This window comes from Bos javanicus, chromosome 1 (genome assembly GCF_032452875.1).
Source record: "Bos javanicus breed banteng chromosome 1, ARS-OSU_banteng_1.0, whole genome shotgun sequence".
Classification (NCBI taxonomy): Eukaryota; Metazoa; Chordata; class Mammalia; order Artiodactyla; family Bovidae; genus Bos; species Bos javanicus.
In genome coordinates, this window is record NC_083868.1 from 57439889 (window position 1) to 57466506 (window position 26618).

General features: G+C 39.2%; 1 protein-coding gene across 1 annotated transcript in view; it reads left to right on the forward strand.

The window, feature by feature from the left end:
• CD200 (CD200 molecule) overlaps positions 1 to 21260 on the forward strand; it is a 102654-nt gene extending 81394 nt beyond the window's left edge. The window contains exon 5 of the mRNA XM_061392603.1: positions 21015 to 21260. Within this exon, the coding sequence (XP_061248587.1) occupies positions 21015 to 21037 (23 nt within the window). The 3' untranslated portion in view covers positions 21038 to 21260. The remainder of the gene's footprint in view (positions 1 to 21014) is intronic.
• Positions 21261 to 26618: the final 5358 nt, after the last annotated feature.

The following is a 26618-nucleotide window of genomic DNA, read 5'->3' on the forward strand; positions in this document are numbered from 1 at the left end:
GCTTTCATGTATTGACTATTATAAATAGTGCTGCTATGAATATAGGGGTGCATATATCCCTTTGAGTTAGAGTTTTCTCTGGATATATGCCAGGAGTGGGATTGCAGAATCATATGACAACTATTTTAGTTCTTTAAGGAATTTCCATACTGGTCTCCATCATAGCTGCACCAATTTACATTCCCACCAACACTGTATGGAGGTTCCTTTTTCTCCACACCCTCTCCAGCATTTATTATTTGTAGACCTTTTAATGATGCCCATTCTTACTGGTGTGAGGTGATACCTTGTTATAGTTTTAATTTTCATTTCTCTAATAATTAGCAATATTGAGCATCTTTTCATGTGGCTGTTGGCCATCTGTCTGGGATCTCTTTTATAAGGGCACTCATTCCATTTCATGGGCATCCCTGGTGGCTCAGATGGTAAAGAATCCAAGTGCAATGCAGGAGACCTAGGTTTAGTCCCTGGGTCAGGAAGATCCTCTGGAGAAGGAAATGGCTACCCACTCCAGTATTCTTGCCTGGAGAATCCCATGGGCAGAGAAACCTACAGGGTTACAATCCACAGGGTTGCAAAGAATTAGAGCAACTAATTAAACACTGAGCAACTAACACTTTAGTCTATTTAATGAGTGCTCCACCTTCATGATCTAATCACCTTCCAAAGGCCTCAACTTCTAATACCATCACCCTGTGAGTTAGATTTTAACATATGAACTGGGGCAGGGGAGAGAGACAATCATTCAGTTTATAGCATCATGTATATGTGTTTGTTAAGAAAATATCTACTACATACAAAATATTTAGATGATTTAAAAGGGAAAAGACAAAGAAAGAGAAAGAACGAGCGAGAGCTAGAGAGAGAGAGAAGGAAATGGGAAGGAAGCATTTATCAATTATGAAACTAGTATTTCCATCTCATCTGTCAAAATATGTCTGTCTCTTAATTGAATCCAGACTTGGGGATTGAAAAGGAAGAGTTGTTTCTTATCTCCCTAAAATCCCGATAGGAGGATTTTACATAGAGAAGCAACGTAAGGAAGGTTGTTTTTAAAAGGTAACTCTGGTGGCTGAGTGAAGACATGTCTTAGATAGTCAAGAGGGGAGGTGGGAGAGTCTGGAGAGAGCTTACTACAATGGTTTTAAATAGGGTGATAGTTTCAGGCGGACAGCAAAGGGACTCAGCCACACATATACATGTACCCATCTCCCCCAAATTCCCCTCGTATCCAGATTGCCACGTAACATTGAGTAGAGTTCCCTCTGCTATACAGTAGGTCCTTGTTGTGTATTCATTTTAAATATAGCACTGTGTACATATGTTTCCCATGTACTTCCCACATACTCCCAAACTTCCTAACCATCCCTTCCCCCCATCCTTCCCACCTGAAATTATCACATCATTGTTAATTGGCTATACTCCAATATAAAACAAAAAGTTAAAAATAACTAAATAGGGTAAAAAGTATCAGGAAGATCCCCTGAAGAAGAGAATGGCTACCCACTCCACTATGCTTGCCTGGAGAATTCCATGGACAGAGGAACCTAGCAGGCTACAGTTTGTGGGGTCGCAAAGAGTCAGACACAATTGAGCAGCTAACACTTTCACTTTTTTTCAAAGGGTATGGTGATGAATGGGTATAATAAGGATACATTTTTGAGGGAGCTGATGGGCTGATGTAACAGAAAGAATGAAACAGAAGTCATGGGTGATTCTAAGGTTTTTGGCATAGCTAAAAGGGTAAGGTGTTATTTACTTAAGATAAAAAGACATCAGAGGCAGGCTTGGAAGAGGAAGGAAGTTAAGAGTTTTGTGTCAGACACGCCAAGTTTGACATTTATATCAGATATCTAAGTGGAGTTATCAGTTACAGAGTTAGATGTGTGAATGTGGAGTTTAGATGAAGATTAGAGATATAAGTTGGGGAATTATTGGCATATGAAGGGTATGCCTTTAGAAGGACAACTTATAAATCGAATTCTTAGAATGCTGGAATAATGAACACATTTCATGCTTGAAGTTATTTCATGTGAAGCAACACAAATGAAAAGATATGTTAGGCTGCTTTTTAAAAAGAAGTAAGAATGTTATCTTTCAATTTGCTATTCAGGGAGGTTTTTTTTTACAATATAATGACACCAGGAGGAGTACTTGAGCACTGTAATTTAGGAGGAAGTAAAAGACAAAAGTATATTGATAATTTTGACAGGAGTAAACACATACATATATGTGTATGATCTGAACAATGGCACTGTCTTACACATTCAGTGATACTCATCTCTCCCTAGTCCAGAGTACACATTTCCCCAGACCATGAGCTGCGATAGCATCTCTTCATGAAAATGAAATGTCTTCATATCTTATACGTGGCTATCACATGAGCTGTGCTATCTGTGCTCCAGCTTCTAATTTAGGATTTAAACGCCTGTAGCTAAATGCTGATACTACTGAGGGTGATTTCTATTGTTGACCTAAAACAAATAGATTGCTAGCTGTTTTCCTGGCAAACTAGTGTTTTGCAAAAATAAACAAACAGGATCTAATTAAACTTAAAAGCCTTTTCACAATGAAGGAAATTATAAGTGAGGTGAAAAGACAACCCTCAGAATGGGAGAAAATAATAGCCAGTGGAACAATGAAGAATTAATCTCCAAAATACACAAGCGGTTCATGCAGCTCAATATCAAAAAAGCAGACAACTCAATCAAAAAGTGGGCAGAAGACCTAAACAGACATTTCTCCAAAGACATACAGATGGCTAATAAACACATGGAAAGATGCTCAACATTGCCCATTATTAGAGAAATGCAAATCAAAAGTACAATGAGATATCATCTCATGCTGGTCCGAATGGCCATAATCAAAAAGTCTACAAAACAATAAATACCAGAGAGGGTGTGGAGAAAAGGAAACCCTCTTACACTGTTGGTGGGAATGTAAACTGATACAACCACCATGGAGAAATGTATGGAGATCTCTTTAAAAACTAGGGATAAAACTATCATACAACCCAGCAATCTGGGTATGTGCCACTGATGGACATATACCCTGAGGAAACCATACTTTAAAAAGACACACGTACCTCAGTGTTCACTGGAGCACTGTTTACAATATCCAGGACATGGAAGCAAGCAGATGTCCATTGGCAGATGAATGGATAAAGGAAGTTGTGGTACATATACACAATGGAATATTATTTAGTGATAAAAAGGAATGTATTTGAGTCAGTTCTAATGAGGTGGATGAACCTAGAGCCTATTACACAGAGTGAAGTAAGTCAGAAAGATAAAGACAAATATCATATATTAGCACATATATATGGAATTGAAAGATAGTACCAACGATCCTACATGCAGGGCAGCAAAGGAGACACAGACATAAAGAACAGATTTTGGACTCAGTGGGAGAAGGAGAGAGTGGGATGATTTGAGAGAATAGCATTGAAACGTATACAATATCATATGTACAACAGCCAGTGGGAGTTTGATGTGTAATGCAGGGAACCCAAAGCTGTTACTCTGTGACAACCTGGAGGGATGAGGTAGGGAGGGATGTGGGAGGGGGATTCAGGAGGGAGGGGTTCATATGTATGCCTATGGCTGATTCATGTTGATGTTTGGCAGAAGCTATCACAATATTATAAAGTTAACTATCCTACAATTAAAATACTTTTTAATTGGTTTGCACATGGCAAACCACATGCAAGTCCTTGCACAGCAAGGGAAGGAGAACTCTTTTATAGGGTGGAAAAGGAAGTTGGGAGGGCAATAATAAACAAAGAGTCCATGGCTTGTCATTGGTTGAATCATTGCCAGGAAAGACAAGGAGATCTCAGGGTGTGAGAGCTCCCCTCTGGTCTCCCAATTTTAATTGATTGAAGTTTCTGTTGATTAACTTCTTAGATATTTCAGAAATAAATAAAAATGACTTCCTGAAATTCATGCTGTCTAAATGTCTTCTAATCTAATGAGCCTATGGGTACAAATAATGTAACATTAACATTGACAGTCTAGATTCTGCCAACTCATCTCCTGGCACTTGAATCAGGACCTTTGTCAGGCCCTGCCTCTGTGTCTCACCAGTTAAAATATCTTCTAGTTATGAAGCATCCCTAGGAAGTTTCTCAGATGTGCTCAGGAGCACATGTCCTTTGAGACTAATGCCCAAGATTCATGTGGGAGGCATTTCCCATGACCACTTTTGCCAATCCTCCATGTGAGAACAGTGCCCCCTGCCTTGGGTACTATCTCTTGCTGCTCCCAAAACTGCAAACTTGAGGGATATTAAACCAACTGCTGTACCCTTCAGGTTTACGATTCATAGTTCCTCTTAGCTACATTTCTGCAAGAGGTGCCTGCAGAAACAGGTACGTATTCCAAACATTTCTGACTGGAACTTCCAAGGATATAATGATTTCACAGCTCAGGATCTAACTATAGAGGTATCTATATGTCTTGCAGCATGGTTTTATTTTTCTCTGACACTATCAGTCACAGAGGGGAATGAAGAACAGAGTGTTTATGTTTATGACACAGGAGGAGACCACAGTAGAAATATTCAAGCCCAGATCCAGTTTCCCGTTTTTCCCTTGTCCCTGTTCCATCCCCTCTTTCCCTCATGACTCAAAAGGATGCTCCTTCTTTTCTTGTGTCTCACTCCTTGTCTCCATTATCCAGGACTTCACACCACTCATTATTTCTTCTCCTGAGTTTTGTATCAGTCTCTCGACTGGCTTCTTTTCTCATGTTAAGTCTGCCTAAAAGACTATAAAAGTCAGTGATGTCAGCAACATTATGACAGAGATATCCTCTTTTCTTTTCTACCTTCTAAACAACAAAATAGGCATCCATCCCAAAACAAAAGCACCTCTGTGGAAGGTGTGGATCCAATATCATGTTCCAAGAGCCTGAGGAAGAGTCTCTCCCACCTGTACATTTGGTAATAAGCAGATAAACATCAGTAGAGTCTGCAGAATTAGTAGGAGCCTGCAAACCTACACCAACCCCTCTTGGCCATGAACAGGGAAAACCTGGAGAGTGCCGACTGGCAGACACCATGGACAACAAAGAGTCTGTGGAACTCCAGCCTTCCCAAGGGAAAATTACAGCATGCCATTGGAGCAAAAGAATGCACTGGCTAGGGCAAAAGAAACATTGCGAAGCGCCATCCCTTCCCCAAGGCTACACAGCACAGGACTAAACTAGCTGGTGGAGATTTCACTGAGGGGGAAAGGAAGAGGGTGAGGGAGTCTCTGGCTATCCCAGCTGTGGGACACTGCAGAAGAAACCCATTTCTCTCAAGCAGCACCCAAAGTACTGAGGTGGGACATCCATGACTATAGCAAGGGGTAGACTGGGAAAGAGAGAGAGAAGAATATCAGAGGGCATAAAGGATATGGTTCCTTCTGACTGTGCTTAGAACTTCAGCAGGAAATCTACCAAGAGCTTCTGGGAGCATTTCACTCTAGGATTTCACCCCCAGGCCTGTGGACACCCCAAATGTCCCAAGTGCCAAATCCAAACTTCCCCTATTCTGTGGCCAGCTCTTCTGCATGCTACTGAGTGTGGGGACGAAAGTGAACTCCGATAAACAGAGTGCTCTCAGAAAATCAGATCAGGATCTGTGATAAGGGAGAACATAAACTTGAATTGTAGCACTACTTCCTGGAAAATAAAAGAGAAGTTTTCACTTCTCAGCCTTTTGAGATGTAAGAACAGGAGATATAAACACTTAAGAATTCTGCCTTGAGAGGGAGAAAGAAGTGTCAAGTAGGTGTATTCATGCAGGTCAGAGAAACTTTCATCTATACCAGGACCAACTAACTGTACATCCCATCCAAAGGCAATCAGTAAAGCTTTGAGGAGGTGGTTGCTATTTTAAATGTGAAATCAGTAATGAAAAACTCCAAGGAACATGAAGAATTAAGAAAATATGTCATCATCAAAAGATAACAGTAATTCTCATAACTGAATTCAATGATATGGAATTTTGCAAACTAGCTGATAAAGAGTTCAAAATAGCTTTTAATGAGGAAACTTAGCACTCTACAAGAAAATACCAAAAGATAATCCAACAAAATTAGGAAAACAATATAAGAACAAAATGAAAAATTTAACAAAGAGATAACAGTCATAAAAATGAACTAAAAGGAAATTCAGAACAGAAGAGTTCAACAAGTAAAATAAAAAATGTACCATAGAGTATCTATAGCAGAGTAGACCAAATGGAATAGAAATAATGACGTAGAGGGTAACAACTTTGAAATAACCCAGAGGAGAACAAAAGAAAAAATTTAAAAGAGTAAAGAAAGTGAATGTGATTTATAGAACTCCATCAAGCATGCAAGTATTAGAATAATTTGGACTCCAAATGGAGGAGAGGAGAGGAAATTTTATTTAAAGAAAATATCTGAGAACTTTCCAAACCTTAGGAGAGACTTGGGCATTCAAGTTCATGAAATTTATAGATCATTTTTTTTTTATCTCAATGCTAAAGATCTTCTCAAAAACAGTATCATGAAACTGTTAAAAATCGAAGACAAAGACAAATTCTAAAAGCAGCCAAAGAAAAAAATATTGTAACCCACAAAAGAACTCCTTTCAAGCTATCAGCAGTTTTCTTAGCAGAAACCCTTTAGGCCAGAAGAGTGGAATGCATATTCAAAGTGAAGAAAGAAAAAACCTGCCACAACAAGAATATTCTATCCAACAAAGTTATCATTACAATATGAAGGAGAAATCAAGACTTTCCCAGAAGAACTGAGGGGGTTCATCACCACTAAACCTGCCTTGCAAGAAATGCCAAAAGGAGTTTTTCAAGCTAAAATTAAAAAGTGATAATTAGTGACATGAAAATGTACACAAACATACAACACATGGGTAAAGTTAAATACAGAGTCAGATTTAGAAAATTCTAATTATTAGAACAGTGTGTTAACCACCTAACTGTAGTCTAAAGTTTAAAGAAAAAGAGTATTTAAAATAATTGCAGCTAATTTAATTGGTTAATAAAAATATAATATGGAAAAAGGTAAATCATTACATTAAAAATATAAAAGGGGGAAGGAAGTACAAGAGTAGAGCTTTTGTATGCCTTCAAATTTAAAATGGACTGTTTTATCTATTAGATGTTTTATGTCAGCCTGATGGTAATCACAAAGCACAAATCTAGATTGGAACTACAAAAGAGTCACAAAGCAATTAATAAGACAGCATTAGCAAGCCCTGTGAACTGTGGTGTTGAAGAAGACTCTTGAGAGTCCCTTGGACTGCAGGGAGATCCAACCAGTCCATCCTACAGGAAATCAGTCCTGAATATTCATTGGAAGAACTGACGCTGAAGCTGAAACTCCAGTACTTTGGCCACCTGATGTGAAGAGCTGACTCATTTGAAAAAGACCCTGATGCTGGGAAAAATTGAAGGCAGGAGGAGAAGGGGACGACACAGGATGAGATGGTAGGATGGCATCACCGACATGATGGACATGAATTTGAGTGAATTCCAGGAGCTGGTGATGGACAGGGAGGCCTGGCATGCTGTAGTCCATAGGGTCACAAAGAATCGGACACAACTGAGCGGCTGAACAGATTAGCAAGTCCTAACATATCAGTAACTACTCGAAGTGTAAGTGAATTGAATACACTAACCAAAAGGCATAGAGTGGCTACATGGATTAAAAAAAAAGACTCAACTATATGCTGTCTACAAGAGATTCACTTCAGATTTAAGGACACTTACAGACTGAAAGTGAAGAAATGGGAAAAGCTATTCATTCAAATGGAAATTAAAAGAATCTAGACTGAAAGCTGGTTATTTGAAAAGTTAAGCAAAATTGATAAACCTTTAGCCAGACTCATCAATAAAAAGCGAAAGAGGACTCAAATCAATAAAATTTGAAAAGAAAAAGGAAAAGGTACAACAGACATCACAGAAATACAAAGAATCATAAGTGACTATACTAACTATATGCCAATAAAATGGACAACCTGGAAAATACAGACAAATTCTTAGAAAAATACAATCTCCCAAGAATGAAACAGGAAGAAATAGAAAATATGAACAGACCAGTCACAATTACCTAAATTGAAAATGATTAGAAAACCTCCAAAAAAAGTCCAGGACTAGATCACTTCACAGGTGAATTCTATCAAATATTTAGATAAGAGTTAACATCTATCCTTGTGAAATTTCTCCTCCCCCTCCAAAAAAAAATTGCAGAAGAAGGAACACTCCAAACTCATTCTATGAGGCTACCATCACCCTGACACCAAAACCAGACAAAGATACCACAAAAAAAGAAAATTACAGCTAATATCACTGATAAACATAGACACAAAAATACCCAACAAAATACAAGCAATCTGAATCCAACAATACATTAAAAGGATTATTATGCACCATGATCATGGGCTTCTTAAGTGGCTCAGTGGTAAAGAATCCACCTACCAATCTAGGAGAGGCGGGTTCAGTCCCTGGGTCTGGAAGATCCCCTAGAGGAGGAAATGGCAACCTACTCCAGTATTCTTGCCTGGAGAATTCCATAGACAGAGGAGCCTGGTGGGCTACAGTCCATAGGGCTGCAAAGAGTCAGATGCATTTGAGCATGTATGCACCATGATCAAGTGAGATTTGTCCCAAAGATGCAAGGATTTTTCAATATCCGCAAATCAGTGTGATGCACCACATCAACAAATTGAAGAATAAAAACCATATGATCATCTCAATAAATGGAGAAAAAACTTTAAAAAATTAATTTTATTTATTAATTGGAGACTAATTACAATATTGTGGTGGTTTTTGCCATACATTGACATGAATCAACCATGGGTGAACATGTGTCCCCCGTCCCAAATTCCCCACCCACCTCCCTCCCCATCCCATCCCTCTAGGTTTTCCCAGTGCTTTTGACGTAATTCAACACCCATTTATCATAAAAGGGCACATACCTCAACATAATAAAGACCATATACAACAAACCTACTGGTAACATACTTAATGATGAAAAATCGAAAGCATTTCCTCTAAGAACAGAATAAGACAACGTTGTCCACTGTCACCACTTTTATTCAACATAGTTCTAGAAGTCCTAGCTATGGCAATCAGAGAAGAAAAAGAAAGAAATGAAATCCAAATTGGAAAAGATGTTAAACAGTCACTGTTGGCAGATGACATGATAATATACATAGAAAATCCTAAAAGGGCTATCAGCCAACTACTAGAGCTCATCAATGAATTTGGTAAGGTTGCAGGTTACAAAATTAATAACACATAAGTCTATTGCATTTCTATATATTAACAATGAAAGATCAAGAAGAGAAATTAAAGAATCCCATTTATCATCATATCAAAAACAATAAAATACCAGAAATAAACCTACCTAAGGAAATAAAAGACCCCTGCTGTATTCTGAAAACTATAAAATACTGATGGAAGAAACAGAAAATGACAAAGAAGGTGGAAAGAGATACCATGTTCTTGAATTGGAAGAATCAATGAGGTCAAAATGACTGTACTGCCCCAGGCAATCTACAGATTCAATGCAATCCCTACCAAATTACCAATGGCATTTTTTCACAGAACTAGAACAAAAAAAAATCTTAAAATTTGTATGGAGACAAACAAATGACTCCAAATAGCCAAAGTAATCTTGAGAATGAAAAATGGAGCTGGAGGACTCAGGCTCCCTGACTTCAGACTACCATATGCTACAAAGCTATAGGCATCAAAACAGTATGTTACTGGCACAAAATGGAAGAATAGATAATGGGATAGGATAGAAAGCCCAGAAGTAAACCCATGCACCTATGGTCAATAAAACTACAAAAAAGGAGGCAAGACTACACAATGGAAAAGAAGACAATCTTTTCGATAATGGTGCTGAAAAAACTGGACAGCTACATGTTAAAAAAATGAAATTAGAACAAACTTTAATACCACACACAAAGATAAACTTTAAATGGGTTAAAGACCTAAATGTAAGAACAGACAGTATAAAACTCTTAAAGGAAAACAGAGAGAACACTCTCTGACATAAATCATAGCAGTATCTTTTTCTATTATGTCTTCCAGAATAATGGAAATAAAAACAAAAATTAACAAATGGGGCCTAATTCAACTTAAAAGCTTTTGCACAGCAAAGGAAACCATAAACAAAACAAAAAGATAAACCATAGAATATATTTGCAAATGATGTGACCAACAAGGAATTAAGTGTATGTGTGCTCAGTCATGTCTGACTCTTTATGATCTCATGGACTGTAGCCTGCCAGGATGCTCTGTCCATAGGATTTCTTAGGCAAGAATGCTGGAGTGGGTTGCATTTCCCTCTCCAAGAGATCATCCCAACCCAAGGACTGAACCCACGTCTCTTGCATCTCATGCACTGGCAGGTGGATTCTTTACCACTAGCACCACCAGGGAAGCCCAACAAGAGATTAGTCTCCAAAATTTACAAATAGTAAAATTCATGTGGCTTAATATCATAAAAACAAACAACCCAAGCAAAAAATGAGCAGAAGACCCATATAGACGTTTCTCCAAAAAACATACAGATTGTCAAGAGGCACATGAATGTTAACGTTGCTTATTATTAGAAAAATACAAATCAAAACTACAGTAAGACATCACCTCACATTAGTCAGAGTGGCTATCATGGAAAAAATCCACAAAAAATAAATGCTGGAGAGGGTGTGGGAAAAAGGGAACCCTCCAACACTGTTGGTGAGAATGTAAATTGGTATAGCCACTGTGGAGAACAGTATGGAGGTTCCTTAAAAAACTAAAAATGGAGCTACCATATGATCCAGAAATCCTACTCCAAGGCACATATTTTAAGAAAAAAATATATACCTGTCTGCAAGGATACATGCACCTCAATGTTCATCACAACACTGTTTACAATAACCAAGACATGGAAGCAACCTAAATGTCCACTGATGGATGAATAGATAAAAAAGATGTGGTACGTGTATCCAGTGGAATGTTACTCAGCCATTAAAAAGCATGAAATAATGCTACTTGCAACTATGCAGATAGATCTAGAGATTGTCACACTGAGTGAAGTAAGTCAGAGAGAGAGAGAAATATTGTGTGATATCACTTATATGTGGAATCTAAAAAAAAGATACAAATAAACTTATTTACAAAACAAAAACAAAGTCATTGACTTAGAGAACAAGTTTATGGTTACCAGAGAGGAACAGTGGGAGCAGGGGAGAGATAGTTAAGGAGTTTGGGATTTACATGCACACACTGCTATATTTAAAGTGGATAAGCAGCAAGGACCTACTGTATAGCACAGGGAACTCTGCTCAATGTTATGTAACAACTTAAATGAGAAAATAATTTGAAAATATATATATATATATGTATATGCATAACTGAATCACTTGGCTGCATATCTGAAACTAACACAACATTGTTAATCTACGTTGCTGTTGCTGTTCCCTCCCTAAGTTGTGTCTGACTCTTTGTGACCCATGAACTGTGGTACACCAGGCTTCCTGGTCCTCCATTATCTCCTGGAGTTTGCACGAGTTCATGTTCACTGAGTTGGTGACGCTATCTAACCATCTTATCCTCTGCTGTCTTCTTCTCATTTTGCCTTCAATCTTTCCCCTAATCAAGTATGCTCCAATATAAAATGAGAAGTTTTTAAAAATGTGTTAAGATTAGAAATGGTTCCAACATACTTGGTATACTATTTCTAAAAGAGTGAAAATACTAACATAAGCGGATAGTCATGGAAACTCGATTGAACTGAGAAGAATTTTTATTCCATTTAGTAATATTTTCCCTTGACACCTGGGACCGGTAGTCAAGGACATAACATACTAATAATCAAAACTTTTTCCACAGGAAATTTTGAATAAGAGAAAAAGTTTTCACTCAATAACAAAGAAATATTTTGAAGAGACGGGATCATGAAGTACATATAATCAGATATATATGTAAAAACACACAAAAAAATCTAAAATTGCCTTTATGTATTATACTTGATTTTGTTCATTTTGTTCAGTTCAGTTCTCCTAAACTGAACTGAATCTGCAAACTTCCTTGAGACCATTTGTCTTATAAATGCCTGCTATCTACAATGAATAATAACGGACCCACTCAATTACATTGAATAGAAATCTGCAACCACCTTTTAAGAATCTACTGTGGTAGAAACTAGAAATACTGAGATAAAAGAGAAGTGGTTCCTGCCCAAAGGACCCTCATCATGGATCTCCTTGGAGCTCTGTGTAATCATTTGCTTTATTTCTCCAACAAAAGTTTGTTGATCTTGTTGAGTTGACCAAATGTGTGCTAAGTACTGTGACAACAATAAAGAATAAGGCACTCTTCATCCTTGACATTCTTGTTCAGGTCAGCTCAGTTCAGTTCAGTCGCTCAGTTGTGTCCAACTCTTTGTGACCCCATGAACCACAGACACCGGGCCTCGCTGTCCATCACCAACTCCCAGAGTCCACCCAAATTCATGTGCATCGAGGCGGAGATGCCATTCAGCCATCTCATCCTCTGTCGTCCCCTTCTCCTCCTGCCCCCAATCCCTCCCAGGATCAGAGTCTTTTCCAATGAGTCAACTCTTCCCATGAGGTGGCCAAAGTACTGGAGTTTCAGCCTCAGCATCAGTCCTTCCAATGAACACCCAGGACTGATCTCCTTTAGGATGGACTGGTTGGATCTCCTTGCAGTCCAAGGGACTCTCAAGAGTCTTCTCCAGCACCACAGTTCAAAGCATCAGTTCTTTGGCACTCAGCTTTGTTTTTGTTTTGTAAATAAGTTTATTTGTATCTTTTTTTAAGATTACACATATAAGTGATATCACACAATATTTCTCTCTTTCTCTCTCTGACTTCACTCAGTATGACAATCTCTAGATCTATCTGCATAGTTGCAAGTAGCATTATTTCATGCTTTTAATGGCTGAGTAACATTCCATTGGATATTTGCACCACATCTTTTTTATCTATTCACAGTCCAGCTCTCACATCTATACATGACCACTGGAAAAACCATAGCCTTGACTAGACGGACCTTTGTTGGATAAGTAATGTCTCTGCTTTTTAATATGCTATCTCGGTTGGTCATAACTTCCCTTCCAAGGAGTAAGTGTCTTTTAATTTCATGGCTTCAGTCACCATCTGCAGTGATTTTGGAGCCCAAAAAAATAAAGTCTGACACTGTTTCCACTGTTTTCCCATCTATTTCCCATGAAGTGATGGGACCAGATGCCGTGATCTTAGTTTTCTGAATGTTGAGCTTTAAGCCAACTTTTTCACTCTCCTCTTTCACTTTCATCAAGAGGCTTTTGAGTTCCTCTTCACTTTCTGCCATAAGGGTGGTGTCATCTGCATATCTGAGGTTATTGATATTTCTCCTGGCCATCTTGATTCCAGCTTGTGCTTCTTTCAGCCTAGCATTTCTCATGATATACTCTGCATATAAGTTAAATAAACAGGGTGACAATATACAGCCTTTTTGACATACTCCTTTTGACATACTTGACATACTCCATTTCCTATTTGGAACCAGTCTGTTGTTCCATGTCCAGTTCTAACTGTTGCTTCCTGACCTGTCTATAGGTTACTCAAGAGGCAGGTCAGGTGGTCTGGTATGGCCACGGGACTGGAAAAGGTCAGTTTTTATTCCAATCCCAAAGAAAGGCAATGCCAAAGAATGCTCCAACTACTGCACAATTACACTCATCTTACACGCTAGTAAAGTAATGCTCAAAATTCCCCAAGCCAGTGAAAGAGGAGAGTGAAAAAGTTGGCTTAAAACTCAACATTCAGAAAATGAAGATCATGGCATCTGGTCCCATCACTTCATGGGAAATAGATGGGAAAACAGTGGAAACAGTGTCAGACTTTATTTTTTTGGGCTCCAAAATCACTGCAGATGGTGACTTCAGCCATGAAATTAAAAGACGCTTACTCCTTGGAAGGAAAGTTATGACCAACCTAGATAGCATATTGAAAAGCAGAGACATTACTTTGCCAACAAAGGTCTGTCTAGTCAAGGCTATGGTTTTTCCAGTGGTCATGAATGGATGTGAGAGTTGGTCTGTGAAGAAAGCTGAGCACCGAAGAATTGATGCTTTTGAACTGTGGTGTTGGAGAAGACTCTTGAGAGTCCCTTGGACTGCAAGGAGATCCAACCAGTCCATTCTGAAGGAGATCAGCCCCGGGATTTCTTTGGAAGGAATGATGCTAAAGCTGAAACTCCAATACCTTGGCCACCTCATGCGAAGAGTTGACTCATTGGAAAAGGCTCTGATGGTTGGAGGGATTGGGGGCAGGAGGAGAAGGGGACGACAGAGAATGAGATGGCTGGATGGCATCACTGACTCAATGGACGTGAGTCTGAGTGAACTCCGGGAGTTGGTGATGGACAGGGAGGCCTGGCGTGCTGCGATTCATGGGGTCCCAAAGAGTCGGAGACGACTGACCGACTGAACTGAACTGAGGCTTCAGTTATACGTGAACCATGAACTTCCAGGTGTTCAAGCTGGTTTTGGGAAAGGCAGGGGAACCAGAGATCAAATTGCCAATATCTGCTGGGTCATCGAAAAAACAAGAGAGCTCCAAAAATATCTGTTTCTGCTTTATTGACTATGCGAAAGCCTTTGACTGTGTGGGTCACAATAAACTGTGGAAAATTCTGAAAGAGATGGGAATACCAGACCACCTGACATTCTTGTGGTGTACACCAAAACAAAACACTTTTCTAAGCCTCCTCTAGTATAAAGAATAAACACTGATGGTCTGAACTTCACCAGTTACTTGCTCTTCAGTTGCTCTCAATTGGACTTTCAGACTGATTTTAAAAGACTATTTCTCTACCACAACATTGTAAATTGGTTATAGTCAAATAAAATTTTTTGACAGGCTACTTATTTCTGATTCAAAATGTTTTGGAGGCAAATATAAAAATTCTCCTTTCCAAATTTTCAAATGTTATTCCAAATGTCTCTGAAAAAAAAAATGGTGGATGGAATAAGAATTAGATAGGAAAGTTGATGGCCCTAAGAGACAACAATTTCTCATTATCTACATTGATCTTAAAAAGATCTCATTATTCCAGTAACAAAGTGGCTGGTAGAGATTGCTGAGGTGGATTGCTTACCACTAGAGAAATCACCCTAGTGCCCTTCTTTCTTATTAAGTTCCAACATAATCTAGGTGAATGATTAATTTTCCCCAATAAAAGGAAGATATTAAAATGAATACATCTTTGTTTTTATTTCCATTACTCCAGGAAATGAATCATAGAGGATCTTGTTGCAACTTATTGGGGATTTCTTTTAAAAAAAAAAATAACACTAGGAATAAAACTACCATATGATCCAGCAATCCCACTACTGGGCATATACCCTGAGAAAACCATAATTCAAAAGACATATGTACCCCCAAACTTATTGTAACACTATTTACAATAGCTAGAACATGGAACCAACCTAGGTGTCCACTGATAGATGAATGGATAAAGAAGTTATGGTACAAATATACAATGGAATGTTACTCAGCCATAGAAGGAATGAATTTGAGTCAGTTCTAGTGATGTGGATGAACCTGGAGCCTGTTAAAAACAGAGTGAAGTAAGTCATAAAGAGAAAAACAAATATCATATAATAACACATATATAGAATCTAGGAAAAATGCCACTAATGAATCTATTTTCAGGGCAGGAATAGAGACACAGACATAGAGAACAGATTTGTGTACACAGCAGGGGAAGCAGAGGGTGGGATGACCTGAGAGAGTAGCACTGACACGTATATTACTACATGTAAAATAGATAACTAGTGGGAAGTTGCTGTGTGACACAGGGAACTTAACCTGGTGCTCCATAACTACCTAGTGGGGTGGGAGGAAGGTTCAAGAAAGGGGGAACATATGTATACTGCTGCTAAGTCACTTCAGTCATGTCCGACTCTGTGCAACCCCATAGATGGCAGCCCACCAGGCTCCCCCATCCCTGGGATTCTCCAGGCAAGAACACTGGAGTGGGTTGCCATTTCCTTCTCCAATGCATGAAAGTGAAAAGTGAAAGTGAAGTCGCTCAGTCGTGTCTGACCCTCAGCGACCCCATGGACTGCAGCCCACCAGGCTCCTCCGTCCATGGGATTTTCCAGGCAAGAGTACTGGAATGGGGTGCCATTGCCTTCTCTGGAACATATGTATACTTGTGGCTGATTCACATTGTTGTATGGCAGAAACCGACATAACAAAGTAAAGCAATTATCCTCCAATTAAAAATTAAATATATATTTAATATAAAATTACTAGAACTGTTAAACAGATTAGTGAGGTAGCAGGAAACAAGATTATCATATAGAAATCTATTGCATTGTTAGTGTTAACAATGAAATATCAAAAAGAGAAAGTTAAAAAGAATCTCTTTTAAAACAAAATATTTGAGGGCATTTTTTCCCCTATATACTATATTCTAGCTAATGAATAAAGAAGAAGTGACAAAACCAAACTATCTCTACTTCTCATTCCATAATGGATCTAGGCAAAGAGTGTCAATGGCTGCTAATACAGACAACCAGGCATTTCCCTTGTAGAATAACAAGAGTATAATATAATCTGTCAGCTCACCTTCTCCCATCAAGTTTGAATCCAATCAAATCTCTACATTCAGCTATCAATTGATGAAACTATAGATGTTAGAAAAACATGTTAAATTATGTCAAAAGAATGCAATCAGCAAAATTCAGATTTTGTAAAACTGTACAGGACAAATGACTCAATTTCTTCAACAAATTTGAAAAAGTTGTAGAGGAAAAGCCATAGAGACTTAAAAGATTTCTCATCTAACCACATTCTATGGGCTTTATTTGGTACCAGTTCAAACAAACAAAATATGGCTCCACATAAACGCTTGTATGTAAGTTTTTATGGCAACATTATTCATAATAGCCAAAAAAAAAAGGATAAATAAATGTAGTATAGTATATCCGTATAATGGATTATTGAGCCACAAAAAGGAATGAAGTACTTTTGATACAACATATGTCAGGCGGCTCAGTAGTAAAGAATGCGCCTGCTAATGCCAGAGACTATGAAAAATCCTATGAACAGAGGAACCTGGCAAGCTACAATACAGTCCACAGGGTCGCAAAGAATCAGACATGACTGAGCAACTAAGCACAACAAGCACAACATATATCAACCTGGAAAACTTTAAGCTAAGTGAAGGTATTATTCACCAGGTTTGTTTTGCCCAATGTGCCTACAGCAGGCCAAAATGATCAGTCACTGATGTGAGCAGTGAAGCGAGGAAAACAGGTCCCATCTGCTCCAAGAAGGCAAGATGCTCATTTTTCTACGCAGGCATCTAAGTGATGGGCCTCCCAAGTGGCACAGGTGGGCCTCCTGCCAGTGCAGGAGGTGTGGGTTGATTCACGGGTGGGGAAGATCCCTGGAGGAAGAAATGGCAACCCGCTCCAGTAACCTTCCCTGAGAAATTCCATGGACAGAGGAGCCTAGTCCAGGGGGTCACAAAGAGTTGGACACAACTGAGCACAGCACATAACAAAGCTACCGGCTTCTGCACATCTAAAGGTCACGAATGTGCTTGCCTGCACATGCCCAGATCGAGTCAATGGTCCTTTCTAATGACCTCAACTTCAACTAGACACAGCTGACTTCGTTCTGCTTGAACTAGATGCAGCCGACTCCAAGTTCTGGGAAAACAACTCAGGCAAAATCGTGTTGTTCAGGCTACCAGGTCTTTGGAGGACATGAGAGTCTTAAAACCTCCATTAGCAAAAGGAGGTGAAATGGATTTCACCCATGGGTTCAAAAGAAGCCAGACACATTGTAACTATTCTACTGATATAAACTATTTAAAATAAGCATATCCCTAGAGAGCTCATTAGTGGCTGCCGGGCACTGAGTGGGAAATAGGAAGTGACTGCAAATTGATACAGAGTTTCTTCCTGGGGTGATGGAAATAGTGATAACAGTGGTGATGATTGTACAACTTTGTGAAAATACTGGAAACCACGGAACTGCCCATTTTTAAATGGTGAATATTATGGCTTGTGAATTGTACCTCATTCTTGAGGGAAAAAATGAACACATCTTTGACTCACTGGTCTGGGTAGAAGCTGACTGAAGCTATAACAACTTAGGGTAACATACTTGGAAGAAAATCTGCTTTTTAATAAAAATGGGCCGGCAAATGGATGAATACCTAAAGTTCAGACTAGACTTTTCTATATCAATATCTCCTGCTTTTTGCTTTCTCCTAGAAGTACAATATGGTAGAACTAAAAAAGCTTTTTCTTGACAAAGGGAAAGGCGTTCATTCGTATCCTATTCTTTGCAACCCCATGGACTGAATTCTCCAGGCCAGAATACTGGAATTGGTAGCCTTTCCCTTCTCCAGGGGATCTTCCCAACCCAAGGATTGAACCCTGGTCTCCCACATTGCAGGCGGATTCTTTACCACCTGAGCCACAAGGGAAGCTTTCTTGACAAACTAGACTTTAAATTCTACAAGGGCAAAGACCATGCTTATTGTACTCACTACCTGGCACATACACAGAGACTGAGGCTGCTCAGTCATGTCTGACTTTTTGAGATGTCATGAACTATATAGCCTACCAGGCTTCTCTGTCCATGGATTCTTCCAGGCAAGAATACTGTATTGGGTTGCCATTCCCTTCTCCAGGGGATCTTCACAAACCAGGGATCGAACCCAGATCCTCCCACATTACAGGCAGATTCTTTACCATTTGAGCCATCAGAGAAGCCCTACACAGAGACTAGCACAGGAGAAAGTGTGTTGAATAAATGGGAAAGCAAATAATTCATTTAACTTTCTTAGAAGAGCAAGAGTCTTTCGACTTTAATTTTCCTTTTTAATTTTGTAACTGAAGTATAATTGATTTTTAATAGCATATAAATTTCAGGTGTGTGTTTTTCCCTTGTAGATTATTATATAATATTAAGTATAGTTACCAACAACATTTCTTTAATCAACTGTACTCCAATACATACTAAATTTTTTTTTTAACTTAAAAAACATTGAGTATAGTTTCCTGTGCTATACAGTAGGTCCTTTTGGGTTACCTGTTTACACATAGTAGTGTCAATATGTTTGGAGAAGGAAATGGCAACCCACTCCAGTGTTTTTGCCTGGAGAATCCCAGGGACGGCGGAGCCTGGTGGGCTGCCGTCTATGCGGTCGCACAGAGTCGGACACGACTGAAGTGACTTAGCAGCAGCAGCAGTGTCAATATGTTCATATCAGTCTCCTAATTTATCTCCCCCAACACCCTCTGTCCCCTTTGGTAATTACGAGTTTGTTTTCTGAGTCTGTGAATCTCTTTCTGTTTTGTAAATAAGTTCATTTGTATCTTTTTTTTTTTGGATTCCACATATAAGCAATATCATTTATTTGCTTTTTCTGGGTTGCTTCCCAAAGCGTAATAATCGCTAGATCCATCCATGTTGCTGCAAATGACATTATTTCATTCTTTTTATGTCTAATATTTGATATTTTATATATATACAAAATGGAATATATATATACATACATAGATACTGCATCTTCTTTATCCATTCATCTGTTGATGGACACTTAGGCTGCTTCCATGTCTTGGCTATCCTAAATAGTGCTGCAATTAACATTACATTGCATGGATTGTAAATATAGTACTACACAATCTCAGTTTGTTGAATCCACAGATATGGAACCTAAGGAAAGTGAGGGGAAACAGTATTTATGAACTTGAAAAAGACATTATTTGAAGAAAGAAAAGGGGAAAACACCACCATCATGAAAGACCAAAGGCTTATGCCTTGGTGACCTATTTTAAGTCTTTTAAGTTTTATTTTTGTAAGGATTATTTTCTTTATGTATTATTAGGTTTACAATTAATTTTAATTTTTTCCAGTGTTTTTGAGATACAACTGACATAACACTGAGTAAGTTTAAGGTGTACAGTGTGATGATTTGGCATATGTTTATCTTGCGTGTGAAATGATTACCATAGCAAGGTTAGTTAACACCTCTGTCATATCATATAATTATAATTCCTTTTTTGTGGTGAGAACATTAGGAATTTTCAAGTATAAAATATAGTTTTGTTAACTATAATCACCATGGTGTATATTAGGTTGTCAGAACTTATTCATCTTATAACTGGAAGTTTAATAAACTTTATTTTCAAAGCTTCTTAAAAAAAGACTAAAATATGTACATATGCAAGCACCTATGTACACATATATGCATAGACTACATTCAGACTTGTTGATCACTATTTTGTTTCTAAATGCAAAACAGACCATCTGTTAAAAGAACTATTTCAGGGCTTTGCCAAAGGTCCACGCTTTCATGTGTGCTTTGGGTCCCTGCCCTTTTCATGATAAGTTGATTTTCCCCTTCTTTCTCTTGCCTTTGCCAAAGAATGTGATACTCTTTCCACTCCATGCTTGGTTTTTGTGTATTAATTAGCATAAACTGCTACTAGGGATTCTTGGAATTCTGAACTTTCACAACATGTGCTATTTCTAAGGTAACTGAAAAGAAACATGGTCTGGATTTATCAATCATATTACATCCTTCAGGTAGTATCAGTTGATTTCAGCATTTTCAAAGCTCTATTGTTGAATATGAATTGAGTTTGATACCTTTGGGATAAAAGCTATAAACTCTGGAAAACTTTTTTTAAATGTTCAGATAAATATATGCATATATCTATGTAAATGATATAATCTGTATAGTGCACACACACACACATATATATATTTTATCTTTCTGGCAATAATTGGGGTGGGGTACATGTGTATAGTGATAGTCTAAAAATGGTTCCTGAAGTTATCAAATATTCATCCCTAGAACCTACAAATATTATATTTGGAAAAATTATCTTTATTACTTTGTTTGAAAAAATAATCTTTGTGCAGATGATTAAGTTAAGGATCTTGAAATGTGGTTGTATTCTGGATTATCCAGGTGGACCCTAAATGCAATCCCATATATCCTTGTAGGATGGAGGCAAGAGGAGATTTGACACCTACAGAAGAGGAAGAGACAAGTTAAACCATGGGAGCAGAAACTGAAGTGATATAGCCACAAGCTGAGAATTGCTGGGAGCCAACAGAATCTGGAAGAAGCAAGAACCAAATTGCCCCTGGAGCTTCCAGAGGAATCACATGTTTTCCAGTATCTTGATATTGATCCACTAAAATTGATTTCCAGACTGTAAGAGAATAAATTTCTATTGTTTTAAGCCACCAAGTTTGTGGTTATTTGCTATAGCAGCAATGGGAAACATATAAATACACACGCAAAAAAATGCACATACAGTATAAATGTGTGACTAAAACCATCACTGCACCCTCTCTAAGGCACCCTCTCTAAGGAATTGGGAGGAATCTCTGAAAGACAAAAATTATGCAGGCTGGACTGATTAAAAGCCACCATCCCAAACCTATGCATAATTAAACTACTGAAAATATGGAACTTGGTATCAAAAAACTGCACACCTGGAGAGTGATGGGTGTCAGAGGCAATAAACATGGTGGCTAGTAGGAGCAGGCGAGGTGAACAGCCCTGCCCTGTGACTCCTCACGTGATGGGAGTTGCTTATTGTAGGATGAGATGGTTTGGTAGGAGAGAAAGGATGGTAAACAATGTGCATGTGACTGCGGACCTGGGAGGAAATGATGAACACCCACACTCAGAAAGAATAGGCACTGAGGTACCATACTGTCAGCATGCCATGTTTTCCCCACACTTGCAGTGAAACAATGTTCTGGCAGGCTGCATGAACACCTACAACCAGATAATCAAAAATAAAACTCCACTACAAAGAAGTGTAAACAATCCAGAATAATAAGCTATTTGAGGAAGCCAAAACCTAAGAGAGAGAGAGAGTAAACTCAATGAATGGAAGAAACTAAAATGGAGAAACAGAGTTGAGTAAGCTAAATGAGGTGTTTTCTTTTTTAATATATTAAAAAGCAGAGACATTACTTTGCCAACAACAGTCTGTCTAGTCAAAGCTATGGTTTTTTCAGTAGTCAGGTATGGATGTGAGAGTTGGACTATAAAGAAAGCTGAGCAATGAAGAATTGATGCTTTTGAACTGTGGTGTTGGAGGAGACTCTTGAGAGTCCCTTGGACTGCAAGGACATCCAACCTAAAGGAAATCAGTCCTGAATATTCATTGGAAGGACTGATGCTAACGCTGAAACTCCAATACTTTGGCCACCTGATGCGAAGAACTGACTCATTTTAAAAGACCCTGATGCTGGGAAATATTGAAGGCGGGAAGAGAAGGGGACAACAGAGGATGACATGGTTGGATGGCATCACTGACTTAATGGACATGAGTTTGAGTAGGCTCTGGGAGTTGGTGATGGACAGAGAGGCCTGGGGTGCTGCAGTCCATGGGGTTGCAGAGTCGGAAACGACTGAGCGACTGAACTGAACTGAATACCCTTAATGAAGATTAAAAGAAGCTGATGCAGTCATAAAAACAGTCAGCTTCTCTCACAGTGCCCAGACCTGACCCTCCACAAGGAGTAGAAGAGCAGATTCGAATGAGCCTGCCTGCAGCCAGGCAGATCCAAAGTGAGAACAAACCTAGTTCAATTTCTTCTCACAAATTCCCCAGGTGGATAGGAGAGGTAGAGAATTACAAGTGTTTTATATAAGGCTGCCTGTTGAATGGAGTCAAAATTCATTTCCACTTTCACAAATATGAGATTATCTTCCCATTGATAATCAACATATCTAAAATGATTTCTTACAACAGTGTGCATGTTCATGACATTTTATAGTTTACAAAAAAGGATTTTTTCCATAGTTATCTCATTTGACCCTTGTAGAGTTCTGGAAAGCAGCAAGTTGAGGACTTGAAACAAGAATTCCATAAGTAACTATAAGCCTTGTAATTCTAAAATCCAAACACAGAATCCATGACACAACTATTAAAAGATTTGGGATTCAGTAAATGTCACAATTGTCATAACATTCCAGAGCCATTTCACTTTTGGACAGTATGGTCCAAAAAATAAAAAGACACGTAAAAATAGATGATGAACAATAAGTGGAACTGCTGCTGCTGCTGCTAAGTCGCTTCAGTCGTGTCCGACTCTGTGCGACCCCATAGACGGCAGCCCACCAGGCTCCTCCGTCCCTGGGATTCTCCAGGCAAGAATACTGGAGTGGGTTGCCATTTCCTTCTCCAATATAAGTGGAACTAGGTAGACACAAATAACTAAATGAATCCTCTCTATCCTTGACATTCACCTCTTGCCTTAGCATCAGTCCTCACCCTGATCAGATCCTGGGAGTCATTTATCTTGCTTCCTAATCTCTCCCATCCAGTGATGAGTGCCGACATGTATACCATTTTATCTCTCATATAGTGCCTCCTTCTCAGGGCCTAAATCACAAGTTTAGTGTCAGCCTTCATCCCCTCTATTCTCTCAATATCCTAGTTTTTCTAGCTCCAGAGCCCTGCCCTTTTTGCCCAGATTCTATTCTATAGGTACAATGACATTTCAAAATTATAAATCTGGTCACCACCCTATCACTCCTGGTGGAACACACTGTTAATGAGGCAAACCCACAGCCATTTTCAACTCCCTTTTTCCTTAACACTCTAAAGAGAGAGTTGAATTCCTTCAACTCTGTTGCTTATTTGTGGCACCAGCTATGAGAAATTGTGTTGAGTAGCTTCCAGAATTTTTTTTCCTTTTTTAATAAAATAGATCTACACAGGAATTTATCCTCCCAGCACCAGCCAGAGCTAGCACTGGAGAGATAGAATATTATTTTATTGCTCTGAAAGGCCATAATAGAAACGGCATGATTGCACTCTCCCCTGGTAATTGTATACTTTGATTTTTGTCGTTTTTTTTTTTTTTTTTTTACTTGCTAACCCATGTCTGATATTTTGCAACCCCATGGACTGTAGCCCACCAGGTTCCTCTGTCCATGAGATTTCCCAGGCAAGAGTACTGGAACAGGTTGCGATTTCCTTCTCCAGGAAATCTTCCCAACTCAGGGATCGAATTCACATCTCCTGCTTGGCAGGCAGATTCTTTACTACCAAGCCACCTTGACTATCTTCACTCATTTCCCCAACCCTGCCCTCTTGCCCATGGCAGCCATCAATCTGCCCTCGATTTCTATGAGTTTGTTTTTGTTAGGTTCCACACATAAGTAAGATCATACAGTGTTATCTTTCTTTGTCTGACATTTCACTTCACATTTGCTCTCAAGTTTCAAACATATCACCATAAATGGCAAGATTTCCTTCTTTTATGGCTGTGGCACATTCTACTGTATATGTAAACTACATTTTCTTTATCCATTCATCCATTGGTGAAAAATTAGGCTGTTTCCTTAGGTATCTTGGCTACTGTGAATAATGCTCCAATGAACATGGGGTTGCAGACATCTCAGCATCTCAGATACTGATTTGGTTGCCTTTCATTACATATCCAGAAGTGAAATTGTTGGGTCATATGTTATTTATATTTTTTAAAAACTTTCTGAGTAAACTCCATACTGTTTTTCATAGTGAAAGCACCAATTTTCATTCCCACCAACAGTTCACAAGGGTTCCCTTTTCTCTGCACTAATGTCAGCACTTGTTACTATTGTCTTTTTCTGACAAGTGTGAGGAGTATCTGATTGTGGTTTTGATTTGCATTTAAGGCAGAGGAACCAGAGATCAAACACCCACTGAATCATGGAAAAAGCAAGAGAGTTCCAGAAAAACATCTATTTCTGCTTTATTCACTAAGCCAAAGCCTTTGACTGTGTGGATCACAATAAACTGTGGAAAATTCTGAAAGAGATGGGAATACCAGACCACCTGATCTGCCTCTTGAGAAATCTATATGCAGGTCAGGAAGCAACAGTTAGAACTGGACACGGAACAACGACTGGTTCCAAATAGGAAAAGGAGTTCGTCAAGGCTGTATATTGTCACCCTGCTCATTTAACTTATATGCAGAGTACATCATGAGAAACGCTGGGCTGGAAGAAACACAGCTGGAATCAAGATTGCCAGGAGAAATATCAATAACCTCAGATATGCAGATGACACCACCCTTATGGCAGAAAGTGAAGAGGAACTCAAAAGCCTCTTGATGAAAGTGAAAGCGGAGAGTGAAAAAGTTGGCTTAAAGCTCAACATTCAGAAAATGAAGATCATGGCATCCGGTCCCATCACTTCATGGGAAATAGATGGGGAAACAGTGGAAACAGTGTCAGACTTTATTTTTTTCGGCTCCAAAATCACCGCAGATGGTAACTGCAGCCATGAAATTAAAAGACGCTTACTCCTTGGAAGGAAAGTTATGACCAACCTAGATAGCATATTCAAAAGCAGAGACATTACTTTGCCAACAAAGGTTCATCTAGTCAAGGCTATGGTTTTTCCTGTGGTCGTGTATGGATGTGAGAGTTGGACTGTGAAGTAGGCTGAGTGCCGAAGAATTGATTCTTTTGAACTGTGGTGTTGGAGAAGACTCTTGAGAGTCCCTTGGACTGCAAGGAGATCCGACCAGTCTATTCTGAAGGAGATCAGCCCTGGGATTTCTTTGGAAGGAATGATGCTAAAGCTGAAACTCCAGTACTTTGGCCACCTGATGTGAAGAGTTGACTCATTAGAAAAGACTCTGATGCTGGGAGGGATTGGGGGCAGGAGGAGAAGGGGACGACAGAGGATGAGATGGCTGGATGGCATCACTGACTCGATGCCTGTGAGTCTGAGTGAACTCCGGGAGTTGGTGATGGACAGGGAGGCCTGGCGTGCTGTGATTCATGGGGTCGCAAAGAGTCGGACACGACTGAGTGACTGAACTGAACTGAACTGATGACAAATGATACTGAGCACATTTTTGTGTACTTGGCTCTTTGTATGTCTTTGGAAAAAATGTCTATTCAGGTCCTTTGCCCACTAAAAAAATCTGATTATTTGGTTGTTTTTCTATTAAGTTGTATGAGTTTCTTATCGATTTTAGGTATAGAGATCACTGCTCAGGTTCCCTCATTATGCAGAGCCAGTGGCTGTACTTAATAGTTGGGCAGTACTGTTGGCCTGGCTTCCTGCCTGAGCACAGCTGTAGGATGGACTCTGCAGCTGCCCAGATTCTCTAGTCAGGCTTCCTGGTTAAGTGGGACTAGAGGCTAAACTCAGCAGGTGGTAGGGCTAAAAATTTTCTTATCTGCTTGGGCAGGACCGTATAAAAGGCTCCACTGCCCTTGTGGCTTTTTGGCTGGTTGTTGTTGCTCTGTTGTGTCCAACTCTGTGACCCCATGGACTGCAGCATGCCTGGCTTCCATGTCCTTCACCATCTCCTAGAGCTTTCTCAAACTTATGCCCACTGAGTCAGTGATGCCATCCAACCATCTCATCCTCTGTCATCCTCTTCTCCTCCTGCCTTCAATCTTTCCCAGCATCAGGGTCTTTCCCAGTGAGTCAGTTCTTTGCATCAGGTGGCCAAAATATTGGAGTTTCAGCTTTAGCATCAGTCCTTCCAATGAATATTCAGGGTTGATTTCCTTTAGGATGGACTGGTTTGATCCCCTTGCAGTCTAAGGGACTCTCAAGAGTCTTCTCCAACACC